Source organism: Felis catus, chromosome C2, assembly GCF_018350175.1.
Source record: "Felis catus isolate Fca126 chromosome C2, F.catus_Fca126_mat1.0, whole genome shotgun sequence".
Lineage (NCBI taxonomy): Eukaryota > Metazoa > Chordata > Mammalia > Carnivora > Felidae > Felis > Felis catus.
In genome coordinates, this window is record NC_058376.1 from 131,960,313 (window position 1) to 131,972,563 (window position 12,251).

The 12,251-nt window shown below is 45.9% G+C and overlaps 1 protein-coding gene across 3 annotated transcripts in view; it reads right to left on the reverse strand.

Annotated features, from left to right (window-relative positions):
* The window catches only part of COL6A5 (collagen type VI alpha 5 chain), a 132,577-nt gene that overhangs the window by 51,210 nt on the left and 69,116 nt on the right, over positions 1 to 12,251 (reverse strand). For all 3 annotated transcript variants that reach the window (XM_045037623.1, XM_045037622.1, XM_045037621.1), the window contains exons 14-23: positions 10,575 to 10,646; positions 10,168 to 10,194; positions 10,013 to 10,057; positions 9,870 to 9,923; positions 7,999 to 8,061; positions 6,816 to 6,881; positions 6,309 to 6,362; positions 2,602 to 2,637; positions 2,028 to 2,090; positions 524 to 586 (exon numbers count right to left, since the gene is read on the reverse strand). In XM_045037623.1, the coding sequence (XP_044893558.1) occupies positions 524 to 586; positions 2,028 to 2,090; positions 2,602 to 2,637; positions 6,309 to 6,362; positions 6,816 to 6,881; positions 7,999 to 8,061; positions 9,870 to 9,923; positions 10,013 to 10,057; positions 10,168 to 10,194; positions 10,575 to 10,646 (543 nt within the window). The remainder of the gene's footprint in view (positions 1 to 523; positions 587 to 2,027; positions 2,091 to 2,601; positions 2,638 to 6,308; positions 6,363 to 6,815; positions 6,882 to 7,998; positions 8,062 to 9,869; positions 9,924 to 10,012; positions 10,058 to 10,167; positions 10,195 to 10,574; positions 10,647 to 12,251) is intronic.

The window sequence follows — 12,251 nt, forward strand, 5'->3', positions numbered from 1 at the left end:
AATCCCCTCACCAGCCATCCCCCCTCTTATTACTCACTGTCAGAAACCTAGGGACCAAATAGATTCAGAGGGTGAGCTGAGGAATCAAGTCAATTTGGGTGGCGAGGGATCTTTGTAGAGTCCATTTTCAAACATCTACGGTCGGTGGAGATACATGTGGCACAGATACATTTTTAAAAGTTAGAAAAGTCAGCAGAGGGAATCGGGTTTTGAAATGTTCACAAGTCTGCGAGATCTGTACTCTTCCAAATGCTTTCTTGGGGCTGATGCGATGGGTCCGTGTTCTCCCAGTAAAACCCCAGTGAAGGAGAGAGAGGAGGGCTTGTGTGACGTGCAAGGAATCGGGGCTGTGCTAAAATTTGCTGCCAATTCTTTTTGTCCCAAATGTGTCCCAAGTTAATTGAAAAATAAAATACCCCAAACGCAGATAATATAAAATAAACTATGTATGACGAAGTTTTTGAAGTAAGAGAAAATGGTATGATTGGAGACCACTGACTCCCAACGTTCCTGAGTCACTCACCTGAGGTCCTTTGTGCCCTGGGCTTCCCTTCTCTCCTTTGCTGCCAGGAATTCCATTTCCCCCCTAACGTGGTAACGAGAAGCATAATTACATGAAGCAATGAAAACGTACTTTCTTCTTTAATGCTTTTGAAACGTGTCCACAGAAAAGCGCTGGTCCAACACCACAAGTCACCTTGTAACTGTGAGGTTAAGCATATCTTGTAACTGTGAGGTTAAGCATATCTCCCCTAGTGAGGGACTGAGTGGAGGCCCAGACTCCGTGGTACAGATCTTATCGAGGCATCTCTGCCTGGGTCTAAGACCTTCATCCCCCTCTGACAGGGGGAAATGAAAAGGAGACCAAAGGGAGAAATAAAACCCTTAGAAGAAGGGGCGAAGATGCAAACAACGGTCAGGTGGATTCCTTTGTTGGGGCAGGTTACCTGGGCCAGAGTGCTCATCGTCAACGTGGAAAATGGAAAGCTAAGTTGTTTCAAGTTGGCCCAAGAGGACATTTTAGCAGCAGAAGCCCTACCAGAGGAATTCAAGCCTATTTTCCACTGTATTAGCATCTGATGCAAGGTTCTCGTATAGATCTCTTGCATGGAAGAAAAAACGAGAGGTGCTGGTGATGTTTCCCCACTACCAAGGCACCAGCTGTACAATGGTTGCACCCACTGGATGAGCCGTGGTTCGCTGCCTGAGTATCAAAGGGACCCTGGAGCAGCTGAGCTAATGTCCCCCTTCTCCCTACAAAGGGGAGATGGATCTGGGCTGGTCACGTGGTTACTCAGCCTAAAGGATTTGCTAGCTGGTGGTGTGATTCAGGGACCCCAGAACCCGCAAGAGAATACCAAATTCTACTTTGGCGTGAGTATCTGAAACTTCCTAAAAGAAAAATGAACTCTCGAGAAGGTCTTAGGTCTAGGCACACCTTCCAGACAAATCCTGGCTTCAAGCGGGCTCCATAAGGTAACTAAATACCCATGTGTTACAAAACCATTCTCCTCTAGGGATGACCCCAGCACCTTCCCAACATGAAGGAGAGACAGAGATGTCCTGACTCCGATGCAATGGAGTCCATATCAGCAATGATACGATCAAGAAAAAATGGCTCATGTCTGAATCATGAGCCATTGATCACTCTCTGGACGGCAAAAGATAGGGCTCAGGTACCTACTAATTACTAATTAGTAATGGTTACTAATTAATAGTAATTCATTGATTAATATAATAGTAAGGTCCTAATAACTCATTATTACTAACAAGCTGATACAATACTAGGTGAGCACAAGAGCAGCCATTTTCTCTATTCATGAGCTGCAAAACAGGAGCGGGTCTGATGGAGCACAATCACTCTCCCATGATGGGAAATGTAGAATTCCAGAAACATGGACCATGGAGGAGGGCAGGAGCAGATTAAGCATTTCTCAGTTATTTATTTTTATACAGAACTACCCACTGGCTTCCTATTGGAATAACTCAGCATTATTTATCAGCATTTATGAACTACTTCAACATACCTGTGGGCCTTGTAATCCGTCAGCTCCCTGGGCACCTGGAAGTCCAGGATTTCCCGGCTCCCCCTGATGAACGAGTTTTCAGTGTTAATACTGTCTCCACATAGTTTCCATTGAGATTTTCTCTTTATACTACCTAGTACCGTAATACATAGTACATGGGCAATACTTTGACTGAACCTTGGCTCACCCCTTACTTTGCCTAGGATTCTATTCATTTCCATACTAAAAAATGAACACGAGATTGTTTCTTACTCTAGTAAAGAATTTCCCTCCCATGCAGTTGATTCCCAGTGCTTGTGAAAGGCAGTCAAATATATAACATTTGGGATCGCACAGATCCTCTTGTCTATGAGGTGCCTGTGAAGGAGGCTCTGCCTTAGGTCAGGCCCGTCCAGTTCCTGGCAGCTGAGCTGATGGGCCCTTCTGTTTCCCCTCCTTGGGTGCGGCCATGTCTATTGCTCTACACTTCCTAGAACATCTTTGTCACATTCTTGTTCATTCCCAGTGCCATCTGCCCGTGAGGACTCTCCTTGGAACCAACTACCTCGCAGGGCAGGAAGTAAAGGGTACTTACCGGGACACCTGGGGGCCCCCTTTGGCCTTCCCTTCCCTGGAACAGAAAAGGCAGAGTGTTAGTGTGTACGTAGCCAAGTGGAGGGTTCTTAGAGGCAAACCAGCCTGTTTCATTCCCTGACAGACATAAGTAATGAGCAGCTCACAGAAATGGCTTCCCTGAGGCGCTTTCGAAAGACAAGTTTTCTCGCTGGGCACTTCATTATAGACTAACATTTGGGGGATTGATTGAAAGCCAGTGTGAAAGTCATTACAGATCCAGCTCCAGGCTGACAATTATTCAGGAGGTTGTTTGGAGGATCAAATCATTCTGAAGAACCTGTCTTCTATCCTTCCCTCTTCAGCAAATTCCATAGAGTACTGTCTGCTAATCAGAGGCTTCCAAATGAGAACAAGCTGTGTCCTGTCTGTCTCTCTGTCCCAGGCCCTGAATGTATCTTAGGGGAGAGTAAAAATTGTTAGGTTCAGTGCTTCACACGTGGGCCCACTGAGGTTTGTTTCCAAGGAATTCTACAAGAAGGAAATGGCCGACGGGGTCTGCCCAATGACTTGGCGGTCCAGCGGTTCGGCCACCGGCCACGTTCACCTGATCTCTGAAGCCAGAAATCTGTTTGCACTTAACCAGCGGTGATTTCCATGTCACCGGCTCAGGCTCCCCACCTAAGTGTCCGCCTTTGTCACACCCTCTCCAGAGAGTGTTCTAGGCAGGAGAGGACTCAGACCCCAGATTTTAACTTCTTTTTCCCTAGACAGCAGCAATAAAATCTATACCCTCACACCCCCCTCACCCCTGCCCCTCTGAGAGAGCTATGGAACATCCCAATCACCAGTCTACTTTGTATTGTGATAAATGACTATGATTCCTTTAGGTACAAGACAAATACTTTAAAAAAAAAAATTCTATTCATGCATTCAGAAAGGTAGCCATGGAAATTATTTCAGAATCGGTTTTCTTTCAACTGCCTACCTTCTGAATTTCCTTAGAATGAACTACCTGACCAAGTGTCACCTCTACCACTTTGGATAATGATTTGAATTCCTCTCCTGGGGTTCTGCCCCCTTGATTCAGGTACTCTGCTTTCAAAATGCAAATGCCCTTTGGGAGAAGTTACCCATTGTAACCTGTGAGCTCTTTGTTCCTTGATGGGACTAATAGAGCTCCTGACAAATGAAAGTAGGGAAGAAACAGCAAACAAAGGTTGAGGCCACTATTATCCTGGGATGTCTCCATGAAAAGGATAAAAGAATTTCTGAACTACATGCAGACAATATTGCACAATGGTTAGGGTGTGCCTTTAGAAGTCAGGTACTCCTGAGCTCAAGGCTGCCCTTCGAAGCTTGTGTGGCACAGAGCAATTGCTCGGTAAGCCTTAGCCAGGAGGTCGGGACTCCAGACTCTGGTGTGAGACAGTCTGGGTTCAAACCCCAGTTCTGCCACTTGCTACCTATCCTGATCCTGGGCAAGTGTTCCAAGGGTCCTTGTTATTCTCATCTGCAAAATGGATATAAATAATAATATCTACCTAGTAGGCTTGTTATGAGGATTTAATGAATTAATATTTGAAAGTGATTTGATCAGGACGCGACATAAAATAAATGCTACAGAAGTAGAAATACTATTATTTAAAAGCAGTTGTGTGTTTTTTTTAATGTTAGCTTATCTTTGAGAGACAGTGCGAGTGGGGCAGGGGCAGAGAGAGAGGGAGACAGAGGATCCAAAATGGGCTCTGCACTGACAGCCGCAAGCCCCACGTGGGGCTCCAACTCACAAACTGTGAGATCATGACCCAAGCCAGAGTCCAACTCTCAACTGGCTGAGCCACCCAGGTGCCCGTACAAGCATGTGTGTGTGACAGGCCAAAAACAAGGGACCTGGACTGTCGATTCTAGTGCTCTGGTTCTCAGAATATCAAGCCCCCGTCTTGGCAACAGCCGGTACAATCAACTTGCATAAGTCGGAATTCTGTCCCGCAGGCGGCCATGTCTTAGGTTTGCTTGTGTTCTTAGAATCTGTTATCTACTTAAGATCCTCTGACCCTCAGAGAGAATTCTCGCCTTCACTGGAAAAGTAGGGGAAGAGGTAGAAAAGCTTAATGTTGTTCTATATTCACATTGCCTTGTTCAGTTCAGGAGAAGAGAGGTTACAAAGGAGGAGCTGGGCAGGAAAACGGGTGAAGATAGGAGAGGGCGGCTGAGAGCCTCCTGTCTCTGAAGTGATTTAGAGTCACTGGCTGGTTTGTCCAAGTAGTAATCCCCAGCCCCATCCCTAGCATCTCTTTTCAAAAGTATTTGATGGAGGGGGACAGTTATAAAGCTATTTCAAACTAAGTGTATTTTCTCTTAAACCAAGAAAAATATATATTTATCTTTAAAATTTATTGCATGTAGGGGCGCCTGGGTGGCTCAGTCGGTTGAGCATCCGACTTCAGCGCAGGTCATGATCTCACAGCTTGTGGGTTCGAGCCCCACGTTGGGCTCTGTGTTGACAGCTCAGAGCCTGGGGTCTGCTTCGGATTCTGGCTCTCCCTCTCTCTCTGCCCCTCCCCCACTTGTGCTCTGTCTCTCAAAAATAAATAAACATTTAAAAAAATTTTTTTTAATTTATTGCATGTAGTATATGTTGCTGTTCCCTGGATTCCTCTGGTTAATTTTGATTCTCTTGTGTGGAGAAGAGGGCAAAGTCCCAGAGAATTTTTACCAGAAGCACCAGGAAGCCTAAGCCAACTGACTGTAGATCCTATCCCTTAATAACTATGATTCAAGATAAACAAAGGCAAGAGGAATTACAACACACTTCTCCACTATCTAGATCAGAGAAAAAGGCAATCGGCCATGGCCTTCAAAGTGATGAGAAGACTCCAGGTCTGCAACAGAAAAGAAAGCCAAGTATTTTCACTTCTCGATCAAACAAGGTGCAGGGTCCAACCTAGGAGACTGTGCGTTATTGTCTTTTTATGATCTCCGTTCTGAGTGCATGACAAAAGGATTTCTAACACGTTATAAATATCATCTCCCACTTTAGTAATGCACAAAAAGAAAAGCGATTTCTTAGTTGTTCCATAAAAAGAAGGGGAAATCCAGTATTCCTGTTGTAGGCCTGGCATCACATGGGATGCCACAAAGCTGCCCTAGGCTCTCGAAGTTGCCAGAGGCTTGTCCCTAGTCACCGGTGTTTTGGTTCATTCAAGAATTTATCTGTGATTCTTCTTTCCCATTGGCGACATCTGAAGATAAAGAGAGTGGGTTTACCCAATTCATATTCTTATAGAAGCTCAGAGATGCTAAGCTACCGGAGGAGAACTTTCATGTTAAAGCACTGACTCTCTCCAAAGACATTCAAAAGCTTCTGGAAGGCGGAAAGAGGAAGGCAGACTGTCACAGAGGTTCTCATCTAGGAGCAATTTTGCCCCCTACTCTCACTCCCCACTCCCCCTCATCCCAGACATTTGGCAAAATCTGCAGACGTTTTTTGTCTGCCACAACTTGGGGGGAGTGAGTGCTACTGACATCTAGTGGGTAGAGAACAGGGATGCTCTTAGACCTCCTCGAATGTACATGACAGCCCCTCACACCATCTAGCCCCAAATGACAATAGTGACAATGGATCAGCCCTGGGCCGGCCAACTCTGCAGGGGCAAATATTGTGAAAACCTTTATGGCATCGTCAGATGATAAGGAGGGGAAATAAACGTTCAAGGAAAAACTTACCCCTCTTCCTCTGGAATTGGGATCACCTGGAGTCCCTTTCTGTCCAGTTCTACCCTAGAAATACAATTGTTCCCCCAAGATCATAAGGCAATATATTCTGACTAATTACATCAGCATAAAAACCTCACGCACTATTAAAACAGCAGAGCAAATGTGTCATGCTAGAATCTTCTGCATGTTAACACTATTGGGTATATATCTGTTAATGAGGAAAATGGTGTAGTAACGTGCACCGCTAACTATCAGTTTCCCATTACAATAACGTCACCTGCCAGAAACTTAATAATTTAACCCATAAAAGTATAACCTACTACATATGTGTCCTGTTTTCAGAAAATAATGCTGTTTTAAATGTGAACTCGGGGCTGTTATTCAATTATAGAAGGATTACATATTTTATTAAATAATTAAGCCTTCATGAAAGCCTCCGTTCAGTAACAGAATTAATCATTCATATATATGTAAATAGGTCTATAGGTTCTCTGTACGTAAAACAGAACCAATTACTTGTCTTCCTTGTTCTCCTTTGGAGCCCTTCTGTCCTTTGATGTTACTGTTGCGTCCTGGATTACCCTAGAGGAAGATTTAAAAAGTATTTTAGAACCAAGGAATATCAGCTTTTTTTTTTTTTTCCCAAATACAATGGTACAATGTTCACGTATTAAGCTAATTTGGGTTAAGTGAGGAGGGGTGAGAGAAAATTCTCCATATTTGAAATTCATCGACTTTTGAGAAAAAATACAATCATATTTCCCCAAGTTTGAAGAGGCTCTGGTGATCAACGAAGTGATAAGAGTGTTTGCCGAAGCCATGACAATGATCTCTTCTCCGTATCGGCAGCTTCACTGATGGCCGAACATGCTTATGCTACCCCCTTAGAGGTGTAATAAGATTCCCTTGTAACTGAGTCTGCAAATAGGGAATCTGTGAGATTAGAAGCCCAAGAAGCAGAACTGTGGAAACGTCTCCCAAAAAGGACTTTGGAAGTCTCTACGTAACAATAAGGATGATTAAGATGGAACCTGAGCTCCCAGCTCCAATTTTTTTTTTTTAATTTTAATTACTTTTTTTTTTTTTAATTTTTTTTTCAACATTTTTTATTTATTTTTGGGACAGAGAGAGACAGAGCATGAACGGGGGAGGGGCAGAGAGAGAGGGAGACACAGAATTGTAAACAGGCTCCAGGCTCCGAGCCATCAGCCCAGAGCCTGACGCGGGGCTCGAACTCCTGGACCGCGAGATCGTGACCTGGATGAAGTCGGACGCTTAACCGACTGCGCCACCCAGGCGCCCCTTTAATTACTTTTTGAAAAGAGAGAGAGCAAGTGGCGGAGGAGCAGAGAGAGAGGAGGACAGAGGATCCGATGCGGGGCTTTATGCTGACAGGCTGATAGCAGCGAGGCCAACGGGGGGCTCAAACTCACAAACTGTGAGATCGTGACCTGAGCCGAAGTCGGACGCTTAACTGACTGAGCCACCCAGGTGTCCCGAAATTTTCAATATAATCAGCTACAATCAGATGTGGACAGATTTTTCCCAAGCAGATAAGTCTCGGACAATACCTACTACCCCTGCTCCCAAGACAAGGAGACAAGCCTTCACCCAGAGGTTAGTGGGAGACACAAGGGAGAGGAGATAGGAGCTTAGAGCAACTACATAATTCAGAGCCAACTAGACCCTAGTAACTTACAGGATCTCCTGGGAAGCCCTTCTCCCCATATCTCCCAGGGGGGCCTCTGGAACCTGGGCTGCCCTAAAAAAAAATAAAATGAGCTTCTGAGTTAGTTTGTAGGAGGGTTTCAGAATAGTCAAGCGTGTGGTTTTGGCGGCAAGAAAGTCAATCAGACAAAATGATCCATGTTCCTTTATCCCAGCCAGTTTCCTCAGCCTTCTCAAGCGATACTCAGTTCAGTGTTAAAAGGTCAAGATGATCTGCCCTAATAGAAATATTCTCTGAGTTGTCTAAGATGGTAACCACTAGCCATATGTGGCTATTGAGCACATGGAAATGTGGCTGGTACAACTGAAGGGCGGGAGTTTTCACTTTCACCAATTTGAATTTAAATGTCATATATTGCTAGTGGGGATTGTACTGGACATCCCAGCCCGTCTAGGAACCTCTGACATTTATAATGCAGTTGCTCACTGGAAACCTCCACAGGAAATGCTCCAGTTGACAACTCAGACTCAAGTGTTCCCAGCTGAGCTTGCCCAAGCCAGTACCGTTCCAGGCATTCTGAATGACTCCTCACTTCCTGCTTCTCTGGTCACCTAGATCTAGAGATCTGTGCCGGAGCCAGAACTAGGGTGAGAGAAACAAGTCACCTGGGGTGCAGTATTTAGGGAGACACATTTGGCAGAGCTCTGAGAAGGAGTACGTCCGTAAATCCTGCACTCCACTGCTTGTTCCGGCCCGGGCCCTGCCACGTCCTTAGTATTAGTACGTCATGTGTCTGTTCTCACCGACGTTGCTTTACTTGAAGGCTTTGTCACTTCTCCCCTCGATTGTTCCAGATCCTCTCATCTTTGCCTTGCACCTATGTCATCTCTGACACAGTCTCCACACCACCGACAAGTAGTATGTTCAACATGCAAATTCAGTTGTGGCGCCCGTACTTAAAATCTTTTAAAGGTTCCCAATCTCCTAATGTTAAAAGCCTAACTCCTCAACATGGCTCCCTGGTGTCTTCCCAATCTCTTCCGGCCACCGCTGGAACCTCACCTCCCTTTACCTGTACTCTAATGCTCAATCTGCAGTGCTCTCGAGCCTCCATGTCTTTGCTTATGCTGTTCCTTCTGTCTAGAATGGCCTTTCTCCATGTCTTGCTAATTCCTATCATCTTCAGCTCAGGGATCATTTCCTCCAGAAAGACTTTCTGAACTCCCCCCCCCCCCCCCGCCACCTGAGTTAGGGCTGAGTTAGGTGCCCTTCTCTGGGCTCTCACGTAGTTGCCTACAACATGGCCTCAATCACATTCTGCACTGTCATTAGCAATTAATATGTCTGTCTTTCTACATCTGGGGATCCTTGAGGACAAGGTCAGTATGGTCCGTCTCCGAATCATCAGCATATAACTCGGTGCTCGGCGCATGCCAGATATTCAAAAATATCGCATAAATAAATGGATCAGAACATATAAGCAGAGATGTTTGGAACCAACTGGCATATATTAATCAGTATTGAAATGAATTTAAGATAAAAAATGTTTCACCGTGATTTACTACACCAAGGTCGCCAAAATAATTCTGTATCTTTCTTTTGATTTTTATGGTTTTTTTTTCCCCCTGATGCACTAAAGAGAACAAGGAAGCTACTGGGAGGCAAAAACAATCATTTTCAGACTTCTGAGGAAGACACCAAACGAAGAACCTTGCACACTTTGAATCCCTCAATGGAATTCTTGAAAATTCCCAAATGGGAAAGCAGCATTTATTGGGTAGTAACAGGCCTTCATTGTGGTCAAGTCAGCCCTCAATTTTCTCCCTTCTAAGCACTGGCGCACAGCAGTTAAGACTATCTCCATCACCAAATTCTCCTTCTTTGATTTATTGAAGATTTACCTGGGATCCTGGATCGCCTTTTTCTCCTTTTGTCCCAGGTAACCCATGAAAGCCCTAAAAGAAAACAAGGAAAACAAAATCCCCATTTAAAGAGCAATACGTCAACCTCATGATGATGTTACAGTACTTGAAAGATGGCTTACCTCCTCCCCATCCAGTCCGTTAAACCCATCTTCTCCTTTTTCTCCCTGAGGGACAACAAGGAGCACAATCGGGTCAGAGGGGAGCTCGGCCACATGCTTCCTGGGAAACTAATCCCGCCAGGAAATCAAATTCGACTGAGAAGACACTACAGTACCTTGTATCCAGAAAATCCTTTGGCTCCCTGTAAAAGATGAAATATCTCTCACTGACACATCAAAGATAGTCAGAAGGTGGATTCACACCCTGTTGGGGCGGGATGTGGCTGCCTCCCTAAAGAGGGTGATTGTGTTGTTCTTTAGTGGCTTCTGGCTCTAAAATCACAGAGGTTATATAGGTGGGATTGAACACCACCTATGTTTTGAGGTGGGCTCAAAACTCACTGAGATTTCTAAGAAGTAGAATTAGTCTGAAGGGGAGGACACTAACAAGTAATTGGAGAAAGGGAAAGGGGCGGGGCATGGGGGGATGGAAGAGAGAAAAGGAGGGAGGGAGGGAGGGAGGGAGGAAAGAGGCAAGAGGCTGTTGTAGGGAATTCAAAATCACATTTCCAGCAGGGCTTACCTTTTGGCCCTGCTCCCCTGGACATCCTGCAATCCCTTTATCTCCTGTGGGTCCAATTTCTCCTCGTCTTCCCTAAGAAAAGGTACCCAAACAGGTATCCAAAGTGACTCGTCTGCCAGATGCTGCCAGCAGTTTACTTTTTAAGAGAGAAGCTAGAGCAACAGCAGCACTCTGAGCTTCAGACAGAGCAAATCTGTCCACAAATGTGTTCATTGAACTCTGGTTTTCCCCCTCTATTCCAGCGTCTTCCGTGCCAACCTGCAGGGCTTCCTTGCACACGCAAGATCACACAGAAGTGCGGGATGAGCCCGGATGTTTTACCATCTCATCAGACAGCACAGCCAAAGGTTTGGAAGTCGATCTACTTTCCAGCCACCTTTCAAATACTCCAGTAATACGTGTTGACCCTGAAATTGTGCCCAAGGTCCCAGTGCTGTTGGAAAAGTCAGTACTGAAGCAAGCCAGTCCCAGGGGACTGGGGCTGAGTCCAAAGAGCTGAAGGGAGGGAGGGGCCACTACCACAAGTGCCGGGAGATGGGAAGTGCTCGTGTTCACGGAAATGACCCCCAGGTGAAAGAGCCCGAGTCAGATCATCGCTCGGGGGGATGAGTGTTCAAGGTCAATGATATAGGCATCTCCCAGCAATCCTGCTTCTCCCGGGAAATATTTAAACACAGGTAAATGCCAGCGTAAAATGAATCTCGAGGGAAAAGCAATGTTGTGCTCCTTGAGGGCAGGAGCCCCCAGCTATCTCTTTCCCCAATTGTGTCCCTGGTGCCTGGCTCAAATCTGGGTGCAGGGTGGGTGCTGACGGTTTGCTGTTTGGATAACTAATTGTTTAGCAATGAGCTTGATTCTTCCCTTCCTGAGAGGTGACGGGAGAAGGGATTTTCCTTCTTCCTGCTTTGCTTTCTTTATTCTGAAGATTACTCCCAGGAAAGCAGGAGGCCTCACTCGTGGCCAAAGGTCGCAAGAGCTACCAAAACACTGCAGCTTCCCATTGACTAGACGGTCAGCCAGATGAGGGCTCAAGGCCAGACACCCGGTCAAAGCCCTCAGTGCTGCCTGGGTGGGCTCCGAGACCCCTCTGCAGCTACGTGGTAGGTGAGTTAGAACTCTCCCCTCGGTGGTCATTGTGTAAACTAGGATAGCACTAGTGTCAGAGGAATGTATAAATGTTTTACAGATCGGCAGACTGGGGGTCAGGAAGTTAAGTGTCCTGCCAAGGTCTCTGGTCCAGGTCATCCCTTGGCTGTCTGACTACACGGCCTGTGCTTTTCATCATAACTTGCCGCCCAGACGAAGAGCTAGCTTGCGGCTAAGGAGATGGAGGTGCAGGCTGGATGCTTCCTGAACTTTCCCTGCCCCAAACGGAGTCACCCAAGTGTTTCAGTTCCTTCAAATCTATTCTCCCAATTTGATTGATGAATCTAGTGAGAGTTCCGGTTTGAGGGTCAAAGACTGAGATTAGAAAACTCCTGTGTACCACGTAACCACAAAGCTGAGCCTTTCCATGTACTAAATGCTGAACTCTGGGTCCAAAGGCAGCCCCTCAAGATAGCCTTGCTTCACCCTGCAGGGGGGCGTGGGGGGACCGGAGCGTGCCCGGCTCCCTGCCACTGATAAAAACAGGCCAGGCAACGTGTAGGTAAGTCTGCTTCCTCCTTCCTCCCAAAA